This window comes from Microtus oregoni, unplaced genomic scaffold (genome assembly GCF_018167655.1).
Source record: "Microtus oregoni isolate MIOR12 unplaced genomic scaffold, Mior012 000067F_ref0000223, whole genome shotgun sequence".
Classification (NCBI taxonomy): Eukaryota; Metazoa; Chordata; class Mammalia; order Rodentia; family Cricetidae; genus Microtus; species Microtus oregoni.
In genome coordinates, this window is record NW_024543974.1 from 1,097,610 (window position 1) to 1,124,555 (window position 26,946).

The window sequence follows — 26,946 nt, forward strand, 5'->3', positions numbered from 1 at the left end:
AAAGTCACTCCCGCCTGCCATTGTGACACTGTGCTGAGTGGAGTCGCTAATGGGACCTAGGTAGCACTGCATTTTCTCTGTGAGCTAGTCCTGTCCATAGCTGGAGGACCGCCCCCCTCGTTTATGCCGCTCAGGTGTGTTAGCTGCAGCAGGACTGGTAAGAGAACAGTTCCTCACCGGTCAGATGACAATACAGATAATGTCCTGTGAGGAAGGCCAGGCCTCTGTGGTCCTCAAAACTGTACCTTTTAGGATGTGCCATCGGCGCTCTCTTTGGTAAATCGTCGTCCCCGTGTGGGGAAATGGTTCTGTGCACTCTTTGTGTATGTGACTCCGAGAAGATGAAGGGTATGTTGCCTTCAGTACACGGACTTGGGCTTTCAGGATATCTAGGTTACTCCATAAGGGGAAGGGAAGATGAATCTAATTTTAAGCCGGAAATGCAATCTTGGGAAACGTATGCCTCCGAGCATCCTCGGCGTGCGAGAGGGAAGACGCACAAAGTGATGACACCGGTAGCAAATTAAGACAAGTTCTTCTGGGACGAGAGTGATATTTCCGCCTCTCAGGAGACAATTTAATTCATGCCCCCTTTCTCTTTTGCGCCTGGCTCTTGTCTCAAAATGTGAAGTGTGTGCATGCGTCCTTGCCGTAGCCTCACACAGCGTGACAGTGCTCAGTAATTGTGACTGTGTTTCACAGGCAAGAGCTTCACGCCATGCACTCCCAGATGTTTGAGTCGCTGCATCAGGGGTGGCTGGACGATGTGGAGAGTTCAAGGAAGCAAGAAGATCACCTCGCTGTGAGTGTCGCTCTTAGCTTGGAATAGAGCCACCTTGTCTGTTTCCGAAGTGGCGGGGCTTTGATGCTTTGATGCTGCATATCGCCACGGAAAGGGACCCGACAGGACAGGACGGGACATGAGCATCGGGAGACAGGGAGGGTGGTGCTTGTGTCCCCGAGAGACTGGCCGTCCTCTCCAGCTTGCTTCTTTTTCTGTGGAGGGGTGGTGTGGTCATGGCTTAGGAGCCAGCATAGGAGGGAGGCGGAGTAGGCACTGCTTGGAGAGCGCAGGAGAAGGTATGGGCTTGGGTGCTCAGAGGGAAAGCTATACCATCCGTGCAGTGCAGATGCCAAAGGTGCAGGACAGGGTGAGGGTGCGGTCCCAGGTAGACTTCTGACACAGTGACGAGGGAGGCAGAGTGAGAGCAGTGCCTGTGGCTGTGGCAGAGCAGGTGGAGGCTTAGCGTTCAGAGGTAGCTAAGTGTTCATGGACACAGACTAGTGCTGTCTTTGAGGAGTCTTTCATCCTGATGGAGGACAGGGCGGTACTCCCAAAGATGCTGACTTCCAAAAGTAGGGAAGCAGAGCCTGGAATCTGAGGGAGATGGAGACAGATTCCAGTCTGGCGGTGAGGAGCATGTTCTCCGGACCCCACTGATTGCCATGCAGCCATAGTCCTGCTGCTTGCTCCTCATGAAAACTCAGAAAATGAGTCACCTCCCTGCCTCAGTTTCCTAGGAGGGTGAAAGCAGAGCCGTGAAGAATCCCCGCCTTTCTAGACTTTGTGTATCGAGTGCTTGCAGTTTTTGACATGTTGCTGTGGAATGTTTGACCACAGGAGCTGCAGTATGTTTGCTATTCGTCTTCCCTGCCCTTCTTATTAGGTCGATAATACAGTTGATGGGATGATGTCACACTCCGGGGAATGACTGATTGATGAAGAACTTTTGGGGGGGGGGAGGGTTGGGAGAAGGGATTCCTTGGAAGCTAGTCCGTGCCCTCGGTGTCTTCAAAATACTTTGTGAATAAACAAAGGAACGTTTTTTGCTTAATTTTGGCGAGTGAGGAGGGAATCCACAGATGAGGTGGGGCTTATGTTAATTTCAAACTGAATAACGATTTTATAGTATTTTTGCACCAGCTAGACAGACTATCTCCCTCTGTGACAGGTCAGGTCTTGTTATGTTGCTTTTGGCACTGAAGGGCATGTCTTCAAACGCGTTCTTGAAATGTCAGCACACAAAACATCACGGGAAGCGATTTCTGTGACTGGCAGCAGGGTTGGATGTTCAGTTGTACTGACATTTTGTCATTATTCTCCTACGTTTCAGCTTATAACTTGGAAGCAGATGAAGATTTTACAGAAAGCTATAGGGGATCACGAAACTACGATTGGAAACGCTAAAGATTTACGTGACACATTTTTGAAGGTCTGGTAGATTGCACTTGTCAACAGAACACACCCCTATGCCATGCCACGTGTCTATAAAAGGAGAAGACAGATTGGCCCTTTCTCAGCTTGTGGGAGAAGTAATTAGTTTTGCAGAGCATGATCACACTCTCTTGGGAAAATTTTCCCCACACCTAGGAGCGATGCTAAGGTTTGTTTGACCTGGGAAGCCGATGACAGTGTCGGGGGCAGCTTTCTAGCACAGGAGCTGGTGACGAGAGCTCTGCTTAGAGAGGATCACAGTGCATCGCAGTGATGAGTTATGGACCTCCGGTGACATTGCGATGGAGATTGGCACGTCTGGGGATCCTTCTGGTTTTCTCTGACTGTTTGGATTGGACAGATCAGTGAAATACACAATGGGCAAGGGTAGCTTTTATTTTCTTTCATACATTTATAGTCTTCCGACATTAGCATTGTTCTCCAGTGTTGGTGGTCATGCGTTTCAGCATCTCCCCAAGAGATGTGGGAAATGAAAAAACTGGTAGAGGGTTAATCCTCTTTGAACTGCGAGCTGGCAGTTCTACCCTTGCTGAAGCTCCAGGTCCTAAGTGACCTCTGTATATCCAGGGATTGAAGCAGCCCTTCAGTGGGAATTCTTTTTGATGCTCTCATTAAAATGCTCTGTGAAAGATCTCTCCTCAGACCCGACTCAGATGCCCTATCTAAAGTGCTCCATGTGTCATAGTAAATTGAATGTTTTCAGGATGCTGGCGAGAAGCTAGGTCTGTCTTCTCTGAGCAAGTGTGAGTACCCCTGTTGGTACCCTAGTGAATATTCCTAGCACCCCCGTGTACTCCAGGAATGTGCCTATAAGCCCAGAGTGGAGAGGGTAGAGACAAAAGGATCCCTGGGGCTTGTGGGACCACCAGAACAGTCAAACTGTAAAGCCTCGTGTTTCGTGAGAGACCCTGCCTCAAAACTTGATGTGGTGAGGGGTTCTGGAAGGCGCAGGTGTTCCCGAGTGCACACGTATGCTTGCAGACAGGTACACGTGAAGGAAATCACTTTGAATTTGTTATGACCTCTGGTCGCCATACTCAGACACATGTGCATGCACACTCTCCTGCACCCCCATGCACGCAGAAATATAAGTTAGTATTCAAGACCTTGAGAGCCACCTACATACATCTAGGCCTTTAGGAAGAGCTTAAGAAAGGGAACATGCAGCTCTAATGCAGCTGAGTACTGCCTGGGAGCCTGTTGGAAGAGCCGCCCAGAAAGGCTCCCTTCTAACTGTGGGTGCTCAGTGTGAGCAGCAGCAGTAGCTCAGAGGGAGCCTTGTGACTGGGTTTCTCTGGCTTCCCAGGTGGTCCCTTCTGCCCTGTGCTCGCTCTTCTCGCTCTCCCTCTGCTTCTCCACCCAGGCTTCCCTCCTTTCCTAGTCCTCAGTTCTGCCTCTGAGAGACTGTTGTCCTGAAACACGGCCTTTCCCTCTCCCAGATTTCCCGGTGGCCTTCTTGCTTTGTTCTCTCTGTTTCCTGTGTCCTCCGCACAACACCCTCTAACATACACACACACACACACACACACACACACACACACACCTTCTTGAAAGCTTCACTGGCTGCTTGCTTCTGTCTCCCCGTCTTCCCTCCCAGAGTACCAGCTTCTCCTGAAGTGACTCCCATTCCCTACCCATGCTTTGCTTCTGTTTTGTGCCCAGAAAGCACCATGTGCGCTGTCTTCCCTAATGTTTCTACTGCTTGCAGTCGCCATCTGTGTCCTCTTCAGCCGCCAGCCCAGCAAGCTCCCCTTCCATACCTGTGTTCAGCTAGTGTGCAGGTCATCTGTTCCTAAGCTGCTCTGGACCCTGGGAATAGGGCAGGGACTGGACCGGCGTTTTGCCCTTTTCTGGACAGAGGGCGACACACTTCTTTCTCCTCTGTGTCCACCCCTGCAGTGTCCTTTGAGAGAACAGAGGGATTTGAGTCCTGGCTTGAGCTTTCCTTAGACCGAAGGGTCGTGGGGTTGCACACTGTGTGTTCTTCGGTGAAAATCACATTCTATGGGCATGGCAAATGGCTCCTTCCTCTGGGCAGCCTTGGGGGTGTCCAGTGTGGGAATCCTTGGGGAGTCTCCAATGTGGGCCCATGCCTGGCCTCCCAGGTCTGCCCCACGTGAGGCCTTTAACATATCTCCACCCATTTTCCTGATAAGTCCCTTTGCTCTTCTTGTCCCACAATGATACCACCTTAAAATGGGGGACTGGAAGGTTTCCTGAAGTGGAGTAACTCTTTAGATGTGCTGAAGTAGCCACTGTTCTTACTCTGAATTCCTAACAAGCATCCTTTGGCTATGCAAAGTCGGTTCTTTTAAAATTACATGAGGTGAGGTGTCAAGCCAGACTCGAGTGGAGATTTGTTCGTTTGTTTGTTTCAGAAAGCCAAGGACTTGCATGAACATGGCAAAACTCTCATTGGTGGCGAAGAAAGTGAAGTGAAGAAACAAATCTCCAAGGCGCAGGACAGAGTTATCATGGAAAGTGTAAGTCGTGGGTCTGTGATGCTGTGTGCCTCGGAATGGCTTCCTAAGGGCAGAGATGGAACAATGATCCCCTAACTCTCCGTTTTCCCACAGCAAGAGCAGGATGTGTCGGTAGTTGAAACGTACCTTCAGTCCCTGGTCCTTACAGCTGTGAAGAAACCTTCTGAAGCTCACCTGGAGGAGGCACAGGGAGCAATAGCCGTGCCCAGAGGGTGTTAGTAGTAGTCAGTGCAGCTCCTTTCTCTTTACTTTGTCGGTTAGAAATAAGACTGAGACTCTGTTGACCATGAAGTGAACCCCAACAGTTCTGTGAGTAGCAACATTTAAGTGTGGACCCTCCTGACCCTGACATTCTCCCCAGCAGGGCCAGTTACATTCAGGAAGCCAATGTCTTTTGATTCTACGACAGGCTGCTTTGGTTCTCTGTCACCTGCCCAAAGTGAATGTTACCTTGCTTATTTCAGGAAGAAATAAATAACGGTGGGATCCGCCTTTCCGTGCTTGCTTTCATCCATTCATGAGGTCACAGAGCCAACTGCATTGCAAATGGAAAACCAGCCCCACCTGCTCACTCAGACGTTCAGTAGAGCACAACTCTGTAGTTTCGTGCTCAGATGCGCTAGACTGTTAACACGGTTCCCGAGGCAGAGCCAGATCTTCACGTGTTGGCTTAGAGCTTGCAGTGGGGCTCTGGCTTTTCCCAAAGACATCCAGACTCATTTCTGGCATTATTCAACACTGGCTGGAAGATCCCTGCCCTTCCCTTTGGTCAAAAATATTTTATCTGTGAGTGTGTGCATAGGCACTTACAGTTTCAGTATTTTCGGTGGGTGTTTCCACGAGCATTTTCTAGTGTTCTCTTTAGAGTTTAATTTTACTCACGTAGTTCTGCGTGTGCGTGCGTGTGTGTTTGTCTGACTCTTGTGTCATTCTCTTACTCTTGTCCTGTGCTGTATCTTTTGAAGGAATCCCGAGAATCTGTGTTCAGTACATTTGACATTTATCTTCCTTGTTGAGTCTTTGCGAGCATATTCCCAGTGTGTGTCGGTACCAGGAAGGTCAGACTTTAGGCTCAGTTCCCCTAGGGCTTGAGTTACAGGGGGTTGTAAGCTACCCAAAGTCGGCGGTGGCTAGCTGAATCCCAGTCTTCTGGAACCACAGCTGGAGCTCTCAACCATGGAGCCATCTCTCCAGCCCTGTTCAGCACACTTGAAATTGCTTGACCTTTTACCCGGAGTTTGTGAGCTAAGCCTATTCTTTGTGTAGATTACAGAAATGAATCTATGATGGAGAACAAAAGCCTTCTGGGAGGGGAGAGAGGAAGGAGGATCACATTCTCCTGTCCTTCCCGTCCTGTGGCTCTGCCTACCACTCTTTGTCCCAAATTTTCATGGTGAATTCTAGTCTTCCTTTGAAGGCCAACCTGATGGATTTTTTTCTTTTTTACAAAAATGTTACGTGTGTGTGTGTGCACGCACACGCACACGTACACAGATAGGACAGAGGATAGACCTTGGGAGTGAGTCCTGAAGTTGTCGGACCTGGAGATTGGACCCAACTCATCAGGCCTGGTGGAACGTGCCTGTTCAGCCATCTTACTAGCCCATTGACTTTACTACCACATACATCCCTCCATCCCTCCATCCCTCTTCCCTCCCTCCATCCCTCTTCCCTCCCTCTTCTCTCCCTCTTCCCTCCCTCCATCCCTCCTCTCCCTCCCTAGTATTCCCTTCCTCCTCTTGTGTTTCACCCTCACCCCTGCCGTGTGTGTGACTGTGTAGGGCAAAGGCTGACACTGCGTATCATCTGTAACCCCTCTTTTCCCAGACAGGATGTGATATTTATTACTGAACATGATTTAGTAGGGTAGAGGGTAGCACCACAGTAGAAGCCCCGAGGAGTGCGGGGCCCGCCAATGCCCGTGGGACCAGGATTGGTGATGCAGCTGACCCCTCGGCCATCAGGAACGAGTCACTTCTCAGCGACTGTGTCCTTCAGATCAATCTACATTCAGTTTAGTGAAGCCTCACCTCTTTGAGAGAGACAGACAAAGTAGAACTCAGTGAGGACGACCAGGGCAAGAAAGTGGGAGGAAGGGGCTTAATAACACCACTTGCCTCTGGCAGCACGGAGAGCTTGAACTTGGCTTTACTTAGGGCCTCGATCCGATGTTCCTTATTCTGAGGCATGATTCAGGTGGACGTGATGGCCTGGACAGTGAGACCCCTGGCCGTGGTGACCTGAGGCTTCCCTAGGGCACAGCGAATACCTGTCTGGGGCCTAGATTGGAGGCGACATTGAGGTCAGAGCTCGAAGAGCCTTCAGAAGATTGTCTCCAAGGTCCCTTCGGGGAGCCCATACAGGCAACAGGGTGAGGTCACTCCGAACGAGTGTGCTGTTGGCAAGCATTGCACACCAGGCCCCAGTGAGAAGCTGCTGGCAACCGTTGCACAGCGCGCCCCGCTGAGAAAGGGGACCTCCCGTGCAGCTTAGTTGGCTGCAGATTTACCTTATCTTTTAAGACACAGTCTCTCAGTGAACATGAAACTCACTGATTTTGTCAGGCGGAGTGGCCAGAGAGCTTTGCGGATGGATCCAGCAATCTGTCCTCCACGCCAGACATGCCGGCTCTAGGGTTTAAGAGTATTGCTGTGCCTGGATTTTCCGTGGGCGCTGGTGATCTGAACTCAGGTTCTCAGGTTTGCATGGGAAAACCTAACCCACTGAGCCATGATCCTTGCCCATCATTAATTTTATGGTCAGTAACATTAGTGTTAGAAATGAATGACATCTGTGGTGCCATTTCATCCCACGTACACATGTGCATGGATGGTGTGCAGCCTCGCCATACTGCTTCCTTCTCCCTGCTCTCAGATGCTACATCTCACAAATTTTTCTCTCTTCTCAAGTGCTGGTGTTACAGACACTCACCGTTAGCCTGAGATGTGGTATGTGTGTGTAACTGTGCGTGTGTGTATGTGTCCATGTATGTATGTGCAAATGTGTTCGTTCAGGTTCCCGTGGAGGGTGTCTGACCCCCCAGTGGGGGAGTTATCAGTCAGTCTTGGGACACCTGACAGGGTTCCTGGGATTTGAACTCCGGTCTTCTGGAAGAGCAACAAGTGCTCTTAAACACCGAGCTGTCTCTACAGCACCCTGTGCCGAGTTTTTCAATGGTTCTGGGGATCTGAACTCAGGTCTTCATGCTAATTCAGCAAGCATTTTACCTGCTGAGCCATCTCCCCAGTTCCACGTACATATTCGTTTCATAGGCTTTGAACTCAGAAATTTTATCCGTTCCTTGTCCACACTGATGATGCATACAGAACACATTCTGTGACAGTTCTCATTATTTCACTGTGTGGCATCTACACTTTGCAAATGTGGGTCTGTCTCCTGGGTCACATCTCAGCTCCAATCACAGTGTCCCAGTCTGTGGGGAGCAGGAAGATCCTTGTGCCCACAGATCTCCTGGGAAACCAGGAACGTTAAGCATGCAGTAATGTCTTCTCAACGGAAAAGATGTGAGACCTGTTCTTCCATCCAGAAGGCTGGGGATTGGAGGTGATTAATAGCCTGGTGATCTTCACTATCTGTTGGACCAGGCCATATCAGGCTCCTACAACCAGGACCAGAGATACCAAATAGCCCAGATGTGTTCAGATCTCCAGAACCTTTGAAAACCTCAGCACAAGGTGATGTAGAGACGGCTCGGTGTTTAAGAGCACTTGTTGCTCTTCCAGAAGACCCGAGTTCAAATCCCAGGAACCCTGTCAGGTGACTGATAACTCCCCCTCTGTGGGGTCTGACACCCTCCTTGGGAACCTGAACGAACATATTTGCACATACATACATATACACATACATACACATGCACAGATACGTACACATACCACATCTAAGGCCAACGGTGAGTGTCTATAACACCAGCACTGAAGAAGAGAGACAGGGTAGAATCCTGGCACTCAATGGCCTAACGCTCTAGACCAATCAATGAGCCCCACGGTCACAGCGTTACCCTGTGTCAAAATAAGTTAGGTGGGTGCCTGGAGTATGTATGGCTTCTACATGCAAAATCATATCTGCCAGCATATGCACATGCAGTTGTGAACACACGCACGCATGCGTGCACATGCATTCACGCACATGAGTTCTACACACATGTGTTGTGGGATTCCCCTCTGTATGCTATGAATAGGTTTTACTACCGTTGGTTAATAAAGAAGCTTCTTTGGTCAATGGCAGGGCAGTACAAAGTTAGGTGGGAAATTTAAAATGAATGCAGGGAGAAAGACGGCAGAGTCAGGCAGATGCCATGCACCTGCCAAAAAAGACAGACACCGGAAACTTACCGGTAAGCCACAGCCTCGTGGTGATACACAGATGAGTAGAAATGGGTTAATTTAGGATGTAAGACATAGCTAGGAATATGCCTGGGCCGTCGGCAAAACTGTGTTGTAATTAATAAAGTTTTTGTTGTGACTATTTGGGTCTGGTTGGCCAGGAAATGAACGTGAAGTCTCCACTTACACCTATGATCACATAAACATACGTACCACATACCAAAAGATCTGCACACTCTCTCACACACATAACCACACATGTGTGCTACACATATGAACACATATATATGAACCACATATCAAAAGATTTACACTTGCAAACATACACAGAGGTGGACACATGCATTCAAAAACAAGTGTGTCTACACATAGAACACATATATATGAAGCACATACCAAATGATTTACACACATCTGAAAACATGCAGAGATGCATACATGCACTCACACACAGGTGTGCCACACATATGAACATTTACACATGTACTGCATACTAAAAGTTTTATGCATAAACCTGCATACTCCATACACGTGTATTCACACACACATGTGCTACACATAGGAACACATTTACACATGTACTGCATACTAAAGGATTTATGCATAAACCTGCATACTCCATACACGTCTATTCACACACACATGTGCTACACATAGGAACACATCTACACATGTAGTGCATACTAAAAGATTTATGCATAAACCTGCATACTCCATACACGTGTATTCACACACACATGTGCTACACATAGGAACACATTTACACATGTACTGCATACTAAAAGATTTATGCATAAACCTGCATACTCCATACACGTGTATTCACACACACGTGCTACACATAGGAACACATTTACACATGTACCACATACCAAAATATTCTCTCTCTTTCCCTCTCTCCATCCCTCTCTGTCTCTTTCTGTTTCTCTGTCTCTCTCTCATACACGCAGGAGTACACACTCGAATAATACAAGATTCAATGATAGGGAAATGTATTTTTCATCTCCTACTGATAGAATATCTCAAGTAGGAGATATTCAGTGCTGGAAGCATTACTGAAGGTCCATACGATCACAGATATTTTGAACAAAGGGGGAAGTTCCCCTAGATGATTCACAGTTTAGGAAGTACCATGATTCTGGCCAGAGGGGAAGTTCTCTCATTGACTGTGGAGAAATGAATTCTGCTTGTAGAAAATGAGAGATGCCGAACACACACTTGTTTTTAATGCTTCTGCATCACAGGACACAATGAGACAAGTGGTCAGGACGAGGAGAGGCCCCATGCAGAAACATGAGTTAGCATGGGACCATTTTTGTTTAAAAGGGCATGAAACGTTGGGAAGGGAGTGCAATTACATGACTCATACCAGCAAGTCTGAAACAATTCCATATTTATTAAACCAAATGTTTCCAAGTAATGATTTCCCATGGAGTATGTATGTATGTATGTATGTATATATATGTGTGTATATATATATGTATATATATGTATGTATGTATACACACACACACACATATATGAAGGACACCACAGGATAAGAGTCTTAAGTGTACAGAAGACCTTGTCTATCACTGATGTTCACATACTACATGCACAATAAATTTGAATCACAAAACATTCTCAGTTACCGCTATCCATACAAAGGAGGAAATACATAAACCACGAGGAAGTGAGCTATAGGCATACTAAGGATCAACTCTTAATGTGACAGGCAGTTGACATCAGGTAGCAGACCACATTGCATTGAAAGACCTTATAAATTTTGTCGGGAAGTGACATTTTCACATACTCGTCACAATACTTACATCTTTTTTTCTTCAGGAGTTCTAATGAATTCTACCAATTTCACTACTTCTGGGGCACAGTCTTTTCAAGTCTACAGGACGCATTCCCTTTGCAGGGTTATCGTCATTCCCATAGGCTCCATGACTGAACAAATGTAACAGCAGTATACAATGGCAAGAGTGTGCCTCCTTTAACTATTTCTCTGAAGATGACAAGGATGGACCACTCTTGTGCCTTCTAATTTGGTCAAGTGATACTGAGGTACAAGACCCCACTGTATCGACCCCAATGCACTGCTAACCATTAATTACGACGCTACCAAGAAAAACTTGCCATTACGACCCGTGGGCTGGAGGATGCTATAGACATCTCTGGACTGCTGTCACACAAATCCTTCGGTTTACTTGGGTTTTAGCAGAAAGGGGTATCTTTAGGAACAGGAGAACACAAGAAGATGTAGTCGCTGAAGCCGCAAACCACAAGCACCTTCTCCCAGAGAATTTCCATGAGAGAGTCGCTCCCCTCGTATCGACTTTCATTTCTTCAGAGTATTATGAGAATAACAGATCCAGGAGAGACAGTTGACCAGCAGCATTCTCTTGCTGGCGCTGTGAAGCACAAGGACATATTAAACGGACATATTAAAATAAACAGTGCTCGTCAAGCCTCAGTTTACCCTGAAAGGCTCAGTACTTACATTCAGCATCAGAAGTTTTGTTTCCAAGGTGGCTATTAGACGTCTCAGCTCTTCAATGAGGGACTCTCCCCGAGAATCCCTCAGTATTACAAGTTTCTAAAGTGAAAGAGACATGGGCAGAAATCAGCCCCGGTCATTTTGTTTACAAATGCGAACAGCAATATTTAAAAGGGAGTAGATGTGGTGAAAAGACATGGTTTCATTATTCCAAAACAAGCATACAGCATGTGCAACATGGAGATCCGTCACCCACCAAAGAGACACAGACGTTACCACTCCACAACCCACTGCTGAAAGTTCAACCTTGTGGCATTAGCGGGGGGGGGGGGGCGGAGGGTTCGGGGGAAGGGTGCTTTGCCTACCTAGCATGGATCCCTCTCCCCGCAAATCAAGAATGAATCCCAATGAAAACAGAGAGCATGAGGCATGAGCTCATTGACTGCCACTCATTTCTTTGGGAGCTGGAGTAGCTTGTCGTGTACCACTGAATACCATGAAATTAAAACTCATGGTTTCCACCCCCACAGTGCCTTCAGTAGTGTGTGAAATAGCACATGCCACATTTAAATGCTTGTGTGAAATACTGTGGGGGGGGAGCTTATAAAATTTCGCAAGACCTCTTCCCTTGGGCACGCCACCCCTGTGACCTGGTGAACAGCCAGCCCAGCCACAGGGGCAAGCGAGTTGCTGGTTCAGTGAGCCATCCTGAATGATATGAAGGAGAGTGACTGAAGATACCCACGGCTGGCTTCTGACCTTCACACACACACACCCAGAGGAACGTACACGTGCGTGTGCCTCAGTGCACACACACACCCAAGGGAAAATGCACTGTGAAGCAAGAACAGACGGTCTGAAAGGCATCAATGCCCTGTACAATACGAACAACTCTGGATGAAATCACCAAGGCAGCAATTCCTGCTTCAAAGGACTCTACCCACCGTATGTGAACTCTAAAAGTAAAAACTCATTTTGTACTTAGGTTTACATGGAACCATGACACCATGAGGAAAATGCTGGAAGATGCTCTGGTACAATGGTCTTGCACTGTTTCAGTAAAACTCTGACTGGCCAGTAGCCAGGCAGGAAGTAGAGGCGGGGCCAAGAAAACAGAAGAATTCCAGGAAGAGGAAAGTGTCAAGTCTTCAGTTGTGACCCAGTCCAAAAGGAAACAAGATGAGAATGCCTCGCTGATAAAAGGTCCCAAGCCATGTGGCTAACACAGACAAGAATTGTGGGTTGAGATGTAAGATATGAGAGTTAATGAGAAGACTGAGCCAATAGGCCAACCAGTTTATAAATAAAATGTAGGCCTCTGTGTGCTTCTTTGGGACTGAATGACTGCGGGACCAGGCGGGACAGAAACCTCTGTTGACAGGAAGATGTTTACAGGTAACGTTCCGAAGGAATAAGCCAAAGCATGGAAGGAACGCCAGAGTATTCAATGTCCCTGTGTGTGGGTTGCTTTCAGAATGTACAACAGACCTCCAAGTACTGTTCACACAGATCTTTAAATTCTTCCATTCTCTTCTTCTGAATACCCAGAGACTGATGAATAAATTTTTGCTGCTCCTTGAAGATATTCTGAGACACAGACAGTAAAAGATGTAAGAACAATACAGGGAAACTCAGAAATATTACAAAAACGCGACTTTGTATCATATTTATGCAAAACATATACAAAGAAATCACTAGCAATTTTTCAAGCACGATGACCACTTCACACAAGTTATCTAATACTAAAATATTACCATAGTGATGAGAATCTCATTCATTTAATGGAACGTTTTCCTACGTAACAGTATCTAAAACATTGCTGTTAGTTTCTGAAGACTTGAAAACCCATCCATTAGAGACTGTCATAGCTGGTGAACCCTCTGTGTTTACAGAAATTACCCTGAGATGGCCCCAGTGTCTCTCACTCCCTACATAGGAACCCACTCCCTTTTGTTCTTGCCAGTAAGAGTAGAGTCCACAGCTGGCCTGCTTAACAGGCAAGGATTCTGTAAGACTTACGTCGGATACTGTCCTGGACCAATATAAGAATGCACATCTAAGAGTCTTTTGAAACCAATTCCATGAGATGGGGACCTTAAGTATCTCTCCTCTCACACCTAGCAATCTGAGACACAGAGGTAAATTATTTTCCCCAGTGAGCGTGACTAGCAAGGGACTGAACCGTGACTGCGTTCCAACTGGTGGGAATGCAGAATGCAGGGGCCATACTCCTGCCCACTCGACTGGACGGGGGGGGGGGGGGGGTCGCCTCCATCTCCCTCCACATCCCAGCCTCGGCCTCCCCACTTTGGAAGTCAGAATCTCCAGGAGGGCAGCTCCATCCTACACCAGGAAGGAAGATTCCCTCAAAGATGGCACTGTCCGGTGTCAGGCATTTATTTGTGCCCCAAAACTCATAAAAACCTCACTCAAATCTCCAGGTTAAAGGAGAGTCAGTCATCCCATGGCTATCACGGATTGAAGCCTTGCCTTCTTCACCTCTGGGAGTGGGCTGGTCTGAACTCCAAGCACTGAAGGCTAAGCCTCCACCTGCTCTGCCGCAGCCACAGGGACTGCTCTCACTCTGCCTCCCTCGTCACTGTGTCAGAAGGCTCTGGTGGGCCTCCTGCTCCTGGTGTCTGCACTTCTTGGGTGGATCAGAAAGGGCTCCCTCTTAAGATACAATCCCATACCTTCTCCTGCACTCTCCAGGCAGTGCCTGCTCACCTGCTAACCCCCCCCCCCCATGATGGCTGCTAACCATCACTGACCTTGTCATCTCTCTGTGGGAAAAGGAACAAACCAGGGGGAAACGGTCAGTGGCCAGTCTCTTGTCACCACATCCACCACCCTGCTTGCCTCCCTAAGTTCTTGTCTCGTCCCTTCCCTCCAGACTTGCTGCAGGAAGCCCTGCTACTTCTGATGCTGACACAATGGATTCCTTGAAAGCTAAGCTGCTTGACACTCACAGCGAGTTTTTTTGCACGTTTCTTGACTTCAGCTGCATCCTCGGATAACTTTCTTTTCAAAGTCTTCATCTGAAGAGAATATTCTTGATAAAGTTTCTGCCTGTGAATGATATAGCAAGGAATAGTGCCATACTCCATCCCAATAGGAAGAAAGTACATTTGAAGCACGACTGACTTGCCCTCACTAACGCTATTGGTGGAGGATGTGGAAATGGCCTCTAAACTATGCAGACAGGGAAAAGGAAGCTGACTGGATTATTTCATTTTACATCACAGCATTTGCTCCTCCCTGCTGAGAGAGAAGTACCTTCCCACGCCTTTGTGCCAGAAAGCTCAGGAAGAACTATTGTTTTACTATCATTCCACAAATATTCGTCTGTCTGACAGACACAACTTGTGGTTAGTTCTCTCTTTCTGAAGAACAGGTCCAAGGAGCATGCACATCCGCTCCCATCAGAGAATTCTGCGGTGGCCTACCTGCTTGCTCTTCCTCACGCTGTGCCAGTGTGGATCTCGGTACAGTAGCACAGTGAACACTGCTCCTGATAGCTATAAGGCTTTGGAGGCATGGGATTTTCATTTCTATGGCACCGAACAGAGGCTCGACCGACTGTGGGATGAATGCTTTGAGGATTTCAAGCTCCAGGTGCCCAGCACGTTCACGTGATGCATACTGTTCCACTGACTCAACAGCAATGTGTCAAAACGGTCATCATAGCCGGGCGGTGGTGGCGCACACCTTTAATCCCAGCACTTGGGAGGCAGAGGCAGGTGGATCTCTGAGTTTGAGACCAGCCTGGTCTACAAGAGCTAGTTCCAGGACAGGCTCCAAAAAAAAACCACAGAGAAACTCTGTCTCGAAAAAACCAACCAAACAAACAAACAAAAAAAAACAACAACAACAAAAATAAAAAACGGTCATCGTAATTCATGGCTAGGAAACGCAGCTGACTTCGGTGATGATGTGAGGCTATAACATGACTAAAGAAGTCTACCCTATACAGAAATGCCAAGCCGAACACGTTCTCCTACTGAGCTTCTGGCCCGTGGGGGTCACGGCTATTCCTCAACCTCTAGCTATCGTGCTTACTAACCAAATGTCAAAGCGTCCGGGATAACAGCACCAAGAAGCAACAACCGTACCTTTGCTCGCCCTGGATTTTTAGAATATCCTCAAATTTCAGCTCCAAGGTTTCAGAAGACTCCATGATGATCGCTGTGAATCTTTCGCTGTTGCCCTGAAGAAAGTTCTTATTGGGTTCTGTATCGAAACACATTCTTGAAACCATTACTGTAAAGTTCCGCCAGCTTTAGTTTTCTACTTAGAAAACCACTTGCTATTAATAGAGGGAAACAATCTGTCAATGGCAAGAATATCTGCCTCCTTTCTTTCAGTCAAGAATTTCAGTGGTTATGACCTTGAGGTGAGATTGGAGAGCTGGACTTCAGTGTCTATATCTTACAGACAAAACACAGTGAAGGGAACTTAGCAAAACTGGCAAGAAAGGGTTTCAAATCGCTGTGCAATTTCCTCATGGGGCATCATTAAAAGGTAAAATTCAATCAATGTACATATTTATGCTCCAGTTCAAGGACACATTCTGAGGGACTGTTGGGCCGCTTTGTGCAAAACACAACAGTAGTCCGTTTACAAAGATCTCCAAAGGCTCCGAGATTATTGCACAGTCAGATGAAAATACTGTAACTATTGTAGCCATTGGAGCTTTTAGGCAAATTTGACAGGGTAGACACCCTGAATATTCTAACGGGGGAACCACACTGATCGATAAGTCTGTGGTACTGGGGATGGAACCCAGAGCCTTAAGCATAGAAGGCGAGTGCTCTCCCACTCAGCTACCTCCCTATCCTGATTCCTGAAGTTTCCAGAATCGATTCTCTGTCAGAAACCTCTACAGAGCTCCTAGAACGTTCTCGGATTGCAATGTTTTTTTTAACTGTTTGTGTGACTGACTTCTGACAGAGACATTTAAAGCAGGACTCAGTCTGCGCATACAATGGTCCCAGTGCTGACTTCAGCTCCCCACTGCATGTACCATTCTTTACACACTAAACAGTGGTCAGGTATTTAAGGGAGGCTGGCCACCACCCCTACTCACACACACGCAACACACACGCACATACGCACAAACACACAGGGAGAGAGAGTGAGAGAGAGAGAGAAAGAGAGAGAGAGAGGAGACAGAGAGCTGGACTGAAATACAAACAAGTAAAGTAATATGTGGTATTTTGTTTGGATTGTTTTTAGAGACAGGATTTCTCTGTGTAGCTTTGGTGCCTGTCATGGAACTAGCTCTTGTAGACCAGGCTGGCCTCGAATTCACCGAGATCTGCCTCCCTCTGCCTCCCAAGTGCTGGAATTAAAGGCATGTGCCACCACCGGCTGGCTTCAAATGTGATATTAGAAACAGACATATCACTTGTGCGAATCAAAACCTTGAAGACAGATAATTACATCTAATTTTCAAAGATCCCACTGTTAGTAAATAACAGCATCCACACCACAGGTGCCATGTTCTCAATATTGGCAATTAACGTGAAGTAGAGAGTTGGTAATCTAATAAATACTATTTGACACTGTTTGAGAACAAGGCAGTAAACACACTCTCTTGTCTGCCAAGCGATACCTCCCTCGCCTTGCACTTCTTTGGTTGAAACAATTTTCTCAAATTCCTGATATCTCCTAGAATGTACCTTCAAATTCTTCAAATAAATTCTGTATTTTCTTCCTGCAAAGAAATTACCTTTTTACTTCGATGTACATAAAAGGTCATTCTTGTAGTGAGTGGAAGAAGTGGAGGGTGCCACACAGCCTACATACAATTCACATTTCAAGAACAGGCCACCTTATTCCTGTCAGACAGGCTCTATGACAGGATCCGTACTTTGTTGGAGGCATGAGATTTTCATTCCTTACCACATTGAACATCTGATCTACTGTAGGATGCTGCTTTGAGATCCTTCAGCTCAATGCACCCAAGTACATCCACGTGGTGCATGCGCCTTAGTTGCTGCATTTACTTACTTACTTACTATCTCCGTTTATTCTGTCAGTCTGGCAATCAGCAAGGACCCGGAATATCCCCCAGGTTCTGCCATGCCTCAGCCCTCACTTCTGGGCTTAAAGGCTGGGTGTGGCCACGCATGGCTTTATCTGTGGGTGCTGAGGGCCTGAACTCAGGCTCCTGTGTTTGCACCTTAAGCACTCTTCCACTGAGCCCTCTCTCCAGCCAGACTTTTCTAAATTTATTTCGTGAAAACATGAAAACGTATCACCTGGCCTCTTGCCCTTCTGTTCCAGAGGAAGTACCGTCCTCACCACTGACATCAATGACTTCTCTTCCTGGTGTTTTAAAACGAAAGAGGAAAACTATTTTGAAACAAAGTGTGCTGTTCTCATCATCCCCCACGGAAAGCAGTGTCATTATAGTGTTTCTAGATTCCATAGCCAGCATCTGTTCCTTACACTTTTTCAATAGTCATCCGTGAAATCATGAACACACACACATACATGTCACATATACATCACACACAGAGACACAGACATACAGATACACAGACACACACATACATATCACATATACATCACACACAGACACACAGACACACAGAGACACAGAGATACACACAACACACACACCACTTTAGGCTTGACTCTCAGACCAGTTGGTCCAGGCACCTGTACAGGCCTTCCAGAGAGTCACTGTGACCCATGTGCTCCCGGAGAGGCATGTTGACTAGGCATGTGGCAGGTTTCCTGTGTGGCAGAAATTTCAGGTGGGGGAACCTAAAGGCCCCAAGAAGCTTGAACAAGAGTTATTAGCATCTGAAACCTCCTGCTATTCCAATAAAAGTTCATGCACATAATCCACTCAGTGCTCCACCCACCAAGAGATTTTAGGATGTCCCCCGGGGTGGACACAGCCCTACAGGGCCCTTCTGTTTTTGGTGTTGTTGTTTGATTTTTTTTTAACCTTGGGTGATGAAATCTGGGGTCTTGGTGTCATGCAATGTGATATGCATGAGCCTTGGATGTGTGCCAGCACTGTCAGGAACTTTCCCACCCACCAAGAGATTTTAGGATGTCCCCTGTGGTGGACACAGCCATATGGCAGCCCATCTTGTTTCTTCAAACCTGGAGTGATTGAATCGGGGTTCCGGGTGTCATCTGACATGAGAATCAGACCTGCCTCGGATGCGTTTCAGAACTCTCAGGGGCTTTCCCACCCACCAAAAGACTTTAGGACGTTACCCAGGTGGACAGAGCCCTACAAGGCCTATCTGGCTTGTTGTTGTTGTTATTGTTTCTGGTTTTGTTTTTTACCTGGGGTGACTGCATCTGGGTTCTTGGTGTCATCCCACGTGGGATTCGGATCCAGCCTTGGACACGTGCCAGCACTCTCACGGGCTTTCTTCTCCCCGCTTGACATGGCTAGAATCTTCTTGGGCTAGACAGGACTCCGGCCACTACAGATACCAGGAGGAATTACAGGATGGCAATGGGAACAGGGACTTGGACTCCACAGGATGTGGCCAGATGCCCTGGCTCTTGTACTGCAGCAAGGAGAAGGCAAGAGGATGTCACCACAGTTCAGTTCTGCACCATATCTCTATCTGAACGTGGAGCTCTCAGACCCACTACCTCTCAAGATTGGTCCTCTGCTGTGTTCCCGACCCTTGGGTAGGAAAATCCTGGGCACTGCCGGTGTAGGAGGGTCATCTGTCTATGTGTTACTTTCATTGGTTAATAAAGAAACTGCCTTGGCCTTTTGATAGGCCAGCCCTTAGGTGGGTGGAGTAGACAGAACAGAATGCTGGGAGAAAGAAAGCAGAGTCAGGCAGATGCCATGAAGCTCCGGCCCGAGATGGACGTAGGTTAGAATCTTCCCGGTAAGCCACCACCTCGTAGTGCTACACAGATTATTAGAAATGGGTTAATCAAGAAGTGAGAATGAGCCAATAAGAGGCTGGAACTAATGGGACAGGCTGTGTTTAAATGAATACGATTTGTGTGTTGTTATTTCGGGTGTAAAGCTAGCCATGCGGGAGCCGGGCGGGAGGAAAAGCAGGCCAGCTTGCCTCATCACTACACACTGCCTCCCGCCTGCCAAACAAGGCACCAAATGCCCGTGTCTGGTTGGGAACGCCAACGCATTGAGGGCCTACTCAGTCACCTGGGCCACGTCTCCCAGCTCATAAGCTGTCCCACTCAGCCTGCCCAATCCCTGTAGCCCTCTTGACCCCTCCCCAACCTTGCACTCTGGGGCCTTGCTCAGTCCCATTTAGAAGCAAAGCTCCTGAGATCACCCCACAGGTTTCCCTCGGTCCTGCCTCTTTGAGATCCCACTGTCCTGGTGCATGAGCTAAGTAAGGTTCCTCTCGGATCCCTATCACAACTGGGGAGACTCATAACAGAGTTACTCAATGGCAAATCATCCATGCAGGTATTCTCCCACCCTGGGAGCCTCCTTCTCCTCAGCGAGTGGCTGTGCCTATCTAGGCCCCACCTCCCAATGCACATCTCTCTGACGGGCTGCAAAGGCATACACGCCCAGGATTAAGTGGCCTGAAATGGCACTTGTGAGATCTGGATGCAGAAGTTGCCCAGACGTTGGATGCAGAAGGGGCCCAGTCCTGCCCCACCCCCTGCAGACAGGCATTTCTGTCGAGGCAAGGCCCTTGGGTGCATGTCAGTGGGCCCCAGATGTCCCTTGAGGACTCCAGCTGGACACAAGGAGGAAAACATGGACAGTCACTACTTCCCCTTCTGTACCTCACTGCCACACCCAGCTCTCTTCAAACCTGCCACCCTCAGAACCCCTTCCTCTACTGCCTTCAGCGTCCTATTTCACTACCAGGCAAAAGTGGGTCTTTCAAACTTCACCTCACAGATAAACCTGCGCCCTTCCTCCTCAAGATCCCGCTCTCCTCCCCCAAAGGGCTGTGCATCCCTGCTGACCTGGGCTCGCGATCGAGTCTGCTATTTACCCTGTCCACTCACCTCGGTGACCACACTTGAGAATGCCCCTCTGAGAGGCTCCTTTCCCGCCCCTGTCAGACAGAGGCCCCACCTCTGGCACTCCTGAGGCTGCCTGCAGGCCCTCGCACAGGTGTGACGCTGTCCATCAGTCGCCCATTCCCGACTCGGGCCCTACAGTTGCCTATGTGCTTGATTAAAGTGCCCAGAGTTCCCTTTCAGACCGGTGAGCCTGTCGAACTCTTGCCAGTGGAAGCATCGCAGGAGGACCCAGTTGTCCTGTCAGGACCCACAGACCCCAGGAAGGAAAGGAACACAAAACAGCAGATGTGGAGAGTCCCTACCGCCTCTCTCAGGCCCCTGACTCTGCCCCACCCAGTGTTCTAGGGCTCAGCTGCCTTCATCACCTCTTTTCATTCTTGCCTCTGGTGCCTCTTGCAGCTTGAAGTGGAAGTGAGGCTCCCAAAGTCACCTCACAGGCCACCCTGACCCCTCTCGCTCTGTGGTCCCTCTGTCCTGCGTCAAGAGCTTTCGTCTTCCTGATCCCTCTAAACCACCCCAGGAGCACTGGCACGGTACCCCGAAACCCCCAAAACCTACGTGCCTCGGCTCCGCTAGACAGCTTCCCTCCACTCAGAGGTTGGCCACGTTTAGTCTGGCCCCACCTCGCAATATAACACTCTCTGATTGGCTGGCCTGATACCCCTTGTCGCACGCGCAGGGGCGGGCCAACATGATGCGCATGCGCCAAGGGGTTCAGCACGCCTAGCTTGACCAGTCACGCCCTCCCCTTGAGGCATGGCCCACGGCCTCATTTCATTGGGCCGTGGTCACAGCCAGTTAAGCCCATCTTCCTGTGTATGTGTCTGTCTCTGATTGGATGCCACCGGAAGGGGCGTATATGTGCCATGGGGGCCAGTGGGTCCCATGGGCTGCTCTCGGGACATGAAACATAAGCACTTACAGGGAGAGGTCAGGCGAGACTCCAGGGCTGGGCTGATCTATCAGTCAGAGACAGGCGTTTACCCTGGGGCACAGCAGTTGAGCATGCCTGAGAGGTCCACTGTGCTTTTCTCTCCAAATGGTGCTCTGGTTGCTGATGGCCCGTGGCTGTATCTCAGAGGTCTCAGGTGTTCATCCTGCCCCCGAATAGTACACAGGGGCCAGCTGTTGGATACCGCACGTCCCTCCTCTAACACCCTGTCCGGCTAAGACCTCCCAGGCCCTCTATTTCTCAAACCTCGCCTCTGATGCTCCAGAGGTGTCTAGTCCAGTTCGAGGCTAAGGCCAGACACAGGCACATCGCATCACAGGCCCTCTTGAGCAAGCCTCCCCGGGATCCCCACCATCCAACCCCAGGGGCTGTGGTTCAAGCATTACTTGCCTAAAACCTCGCCAGAAGATGCCCTTTCACCCAGTTATTCACTAGGTGATCCTAACCCAACCACACCTTCGAGAGCTTCCTTCCCTTCAGAAACCAGCCACAGATAGTTAGTCCCAGCCTTTCCGATGGACATGCACCCCTTTTTGGCTGGAAGGGCGTGCTCACACGCGAGGCAGGTACAGCATGGTCTGATGAGTACGGTGGCCTATCCAGGCTTGCATGCATGCCTGACGGATGGCCATCAGGCACGTCTCACGATGCACACTCTGCTCCCCAAGGGCTGTAGAGGAAGGTAGTCTCTGATTGCCACGGCTGGAGCCTCACCGTGGAGTCCCTTAATGGTCAGTCACCTTCACCACCCTGATCCAACAAGAGTAACCTCAGATGCTTATTTCTATTTTTATAGACATGAGGGTCTCATGCAGATAAAGGCCACCTTCCAGAGGATACAGTTAGGTTTGCTGACATAGCACCCATGCGTGGGACCGAACCTTTGTAGTAGGAAGGGGGCCGCTAGTTCTTCCTGCCTAGACCCAAAACAATCACACAGAAACTGTATTAATTAAATCACTGCTTGGCCCATTAGCTCTAGCTTCTTATTGGCTGACTCTTACATCTCGATTTAACCCATTTGTATTAATCTGTGTATTGCCATGTGGCTGTGGCTTATCAGGTAAAGTTCCCAGCTTCTGTCTCTGGTGGTGGCTCCATGGCATCTTTTTGACTCCACCCTTCTTTCTCCCAGCATTCAGTTCAGTTTTCCCCACCTAGCTAAGTTCTGCCCTGCCATAGGTCCAAAGCAGTTTCTTTATTCATTAATGGTAATCACAGCACACAGAGGGGACTCCCACACCAGCCCTTCAGGTCTTCTATCAGGCTGTCTTAGTTAGGGCTTCTATTGCTGTGATACAATCCATAACCAAGGCAACAACAGAGAGGAAAGAGTTTATTAGGGGTTTATGCTTCCAGAGTGGTAGGGTCCATAATGGCAGGGAATGCAGTTGGCACACAGGGCACCTCCCGCTGGAAGCTGGAGCTGAGGGCTCCCATCTCAAACTGCAACCCAGGAAGTCAAGTGAAAAAGGAGGCTTTTGAAACCTGAAGGCCACCCCCCCCTTACACACACCCCAGCGACATACTTCCTTCCCTCAGCAAGGCCTCATCTCCTTAGCCTCTCCAAACAGCCACCAGCCACCATTGGATTTTAGAGAGGAAGGAAACTAAAGGCAGGAAGGAGACCAAAGTCTGGCATCAACAGGTAAGCCTGACTCTGTTTAACCCAAGGACAGGGACTCTCCACCGGATCTATCAATCCCTGCTAAGTCACAATGTAAAGAACCTGGTCTGGGTGACCAGTTTGGGGACGACAATCTATTTCCTCTACCCCTCTGCCGGCCAGCCAACATTGAAAGTAGGCCATTCAACAGAGCAAAATGTTACCCACTTACGCTACTTCACAGTCATGCTAGCTATTGTTGTTCGCGGTGTCCTGCATGTCCTGCCAGTGTGCAAGGGTTAAATCCAAAGGAGCAGAGCAAGTCGTTCCCATGTTGTTGGTTATGCTAGTTCCGGGTCTGGGAAGATAGGGAAATATCCCACAAAGGAAGCGAACGAGAACAATCACAAGACAAATTAAGACGACCAGACTCCCAAGGCTTCCTGGAATTCCGGGGGAAGACCATCCTTCCTCCAAGGTGGGATATGCCCAAAGACACTCCAAGTCAAAGGTATAAATTCCACAGGTGGCTCCCTATCCTCTCCCTCCCCAATTCTGTCCAGAAGCTTCTGAAAGCGAACAGTCAGACCTCAGGTAGAATCTCTCAGGGGTCCCTCCTGGACCCTAACCCAGTCTACGGATCGAGACAAAAGGGTGCGATATTCAATAAGCGTATCATTACACAAATGAAGTATGGACATACGTATGTCCTTGGTTGGCCGGTTCCTATCTGTCCTTGGGGTATGTAGATGAAGCATACTTTGGACATATTTTTAATTGGCCAGTTCTAGGCTATCCTAAGGCAATGCTCTCCCATGTGCTACTGTCTCCTACTAGATGGCCCTTGTCACATATGAAATGTTTTAGCCTAGCCTAAACAGCGTGGTGGAAAGCAATTAGATCAGTCTGACCGGTTTTTCATTTCTCTCATTACCCGCAAAACCTCAGCACAGCATCCCCCAATATCCGATCACCCACCTAGCCATTATCACCCCAGTGCCTTTCTCCTCAGAAAGAGGACATATGGAACCAGTCCCTCTCCTCCCCAAGATTGCATCTCTATGATTGGCTGGGAGAGGGTGTTCCAGCAGGTGGGGCCTAGCACATGCCCACGTGAGTGGCGGGCTTAGCAGGCATAAAGGTGAGCACAGCAAGCTCATGCGTGAGCCATGCCCGAGAGATGCCTCAGAGGCGTGCCTGCATGAGGCAGACCAGGAGAATGTGTGCTCACGAGGGAGGCTGTCCAGCACATAGATGCATGCATGAAGCAGGGACCAACAGGGCCCATGTATTAGATTCGAGGAGGCTTTCCAGGGCGTGTCCCCCCATAAGGGCCCTTATCGTGAGGCTTGATTCATGGCTGCAATGCCTTCAGCCGCATTAGGGCTATGGTAGTCAGAAGGGGATGCACCTCCATAGTCTCAGATATTTCAATTCTTGTTCCCGAGTTGGTGTTGCTTTTGGGGAGGCTCAGGAAGGGTGGCCTTGTGGGCAGAGGTGTGTCACTGGAGGTGGGCTTTGAGAGTGTAAAGCAGTGGTTCTCAACCTTCCTAATGCTGCAACCCTTTAATACAGTCCCTCGTGTTGTGGTGACCCCAACCAAAACGTCGTTTTCATTGCTACTGCATAACTCTAATTTTGCTACTGTTATGAACAGAAATGGAAATATCTACATTTTCCGATGGCCTCGGGCGACCCCTGTGAGAGGATCATTTGACACCCCACCCCCGAGGGTCTGCAGCCCTCAGGTTGCAATCCACGGGTTTTAGGACTCTCAAAAGGTGCCATGTCGAGTTTGCTCTCTCTAGTCCTGGCACCAACGTGGATGGCTGAAGGGACTCTGGCTAGCTTGAAATTGGTGTGCATGGCTCTGGCAGGCTTTGCCCTTCTCTCCCATTCCCTCTGCCTTGCTGAAGACTGTTAGATGACATTCCTAAAGCTAGCCACCAAGGTCCATTCACTCATGTGGTCACTTCCTCTTCCTGAGGTTGACTACCAAAGTCCAGCAATCAGAAGCCCCCTTTGCTTCACCTAATGAACATGGCCAATTAAACTTAAACCCCTCATCCTAACACACGCATAAGAGAGAATCCGGTATAAGTCAGGGCTGTCTAGGTGAATAGAACCAATAGAGAAATGTACACACACACAGACACAGACATACACACAGACACACACACAGACACACACACACATTCACGGGGTGGCTGGAATTCTTTGAATGCCTTACCCAATTGGGTGCTGGATTGTCCACAAATGGCTTTCTGCATGCCAGACAGTGGGATAATTCAGTATCAGCTAAACTGACAAGCTGGAAGCCTCGGCTCAAGGAGAACAAATGATGTAGCTGCAATCCAGGCCTGGAAGCTCCCTGGACTGTAGCTGCTGTGCATCTCCATTAGATGGCTGGAGGCTCTGGAGTCTTGTGGCCATGAGTGATGGTGACGGTACTACATGCTCTTGCTCAGGAAGGATGGAGTTAGGCTGCCCTGGCAGGCTTTCTCTTCTTTAATTCTGCCTGGGCTCCCAGACTACTGCATGGAAAATCCACACCCAGGGAGAGACCTTCCCCTGTTACTCTCCTGGAAATCCGTCCTCTCTGACAATGGTTCTAGAACAGACACACCAGAAGTGAGCTTCCCTAATTCTACTCTAGACGTCTGTCAGTCCAGCCACGCTGACAACATAAACCAACAAAGACACGCTGCCTTATAGTTAGAGGAGACATTGAAAAGCTCAAGGAAGTATCCTGGGTGGCCATCAACGAATACGGCATGAAGAAAATGCTGTGTTACATACAGAATACAGTATTTAACACATACATGACATGGCACATTCGCATGAGGGACAAGCAAAGGAAAGCCTGTCATCCACAGGCAAATGGATGCAACGGGACACCACAGAACAGCAAGAGAGCCACGCCAAGTGTCACATGTTCCCTTTTATCTCATAATGAAAACCAACCAACCAAACAAACAAACACAATGAAACCCAGGGAGCAGAAAGTAGGATAGGCCAGGCTGTGAAGAGGTTTGTGAGTTTTAGCATCTGAGAGCAGGGAGAAGGTAGCAGTATGGCGAGGCTGCACACCATCCATGCACATGTGTACGTGGGATAAAATGGCACCGCAGATGTCATTCATTTCTAACACTAATGTTACTGACCATAAAATTAAAGATGGGCAAGGATCATGGCTCAGTGGGTTAGGTTTTCCCATGCAAACCTGAGAACCTGAGTTCAGATCACCAGCGCCCACGGAAAATCCAGGCACAGCAATACTCTTAAACCCTAGAGCCGGCATGTCTGGCGTGGAGGACAGAGTGCTGGATCCATCCGCAAAGCTCTCTGGCCACTCCGCCTGACAAAATCAGTGAGTTTCATGTTCACTGAGAGACTGTGTCTTAAAAGATAAGGTAAATCTGCAGCCAACTAAGCTGCACAGGAGGTCCCCTTTCTCAGAGGGGCCCGCTGTGCAACGGTTGCCAGCAGCTTCTCACTGGGGCCTGGTGTGCAATGCTTGCCAACAGCACACTCGTTCGGAGTGACCTCACCCTGTTGCCTGTATGGGCTCCCCGAAGGGACCTTGGAGACAATCTTCTGAAGGCTCTTCGAGCTCTGACCTCAATGTCGCCTCCAATCTAGGCCCCAGACAGGTATTCGCTGTGCCCTAGGGAAGCCTCAGGTCACCACGGCCAGGGGTCTCACTGTCCAGGCCATCACGTCCACCTGAATCATGCCTCAGAATAAGGAACATCGGATCGAGGCCCTACGTAAAGCCAAGTTCAAGCTCTCCGTGCTGCCAGAGGCAAGTGGTGTTATTAAGCCCCTTCCTCCCACT

The 26,946-nt window shown here is 48.7% G+C and overlaps 1 protein-coding gene and 2 pseudogenes across 1 annotated transcript in view; 1 reads left to right on the forward strand and 2 right to left on the reverse strand.

Annotated features, from left to right (window-relative positions):
* Positions 1-18,961, reverse strand: part of LOC121440427 (X-linked lymphocyte-regulated protein 3A-like) — a 42,213-nt gene extending 23,252 nt beyond the window's left edge. The window contains exons 1-5 of the mRNA XM_041641183.1: positions 18,856-18,961; positions 15,657-15,774; positions 14,514-14,613; positions 13,033-13,131; positions 11,548-11,643 (exon numbers count right to left, since the gene is read on the reverse strand). Coding sequence (XP_041497117.1) covers positions 11,548-11,643; positions 13,033-13,131; positions 14,514-14,613; positions 15,657-15,774; positions 18,856-18,961 — 519 coding nt within the window. The remainder of the gene's footprint in view (positions 1-11,547; positions 11,644-13,032; positions 13,132-14,513; positions 14,614-15,656; positions 15,775-18,855) is intronic.
* On the reverse strand, positions 7,047-7,222 carry LOC121440494 (annotated as a pseudogene).
* Positions 18,962-26,527: 7,566 nt separating the features above from the next.
* LOC121440512 lies at positions 26,528-26,703 on the forward strand (annotated as a pseudogene).
* The last annotated feature ends 243 nt before the right edge of the window (positions 26,704-26,946 follow it).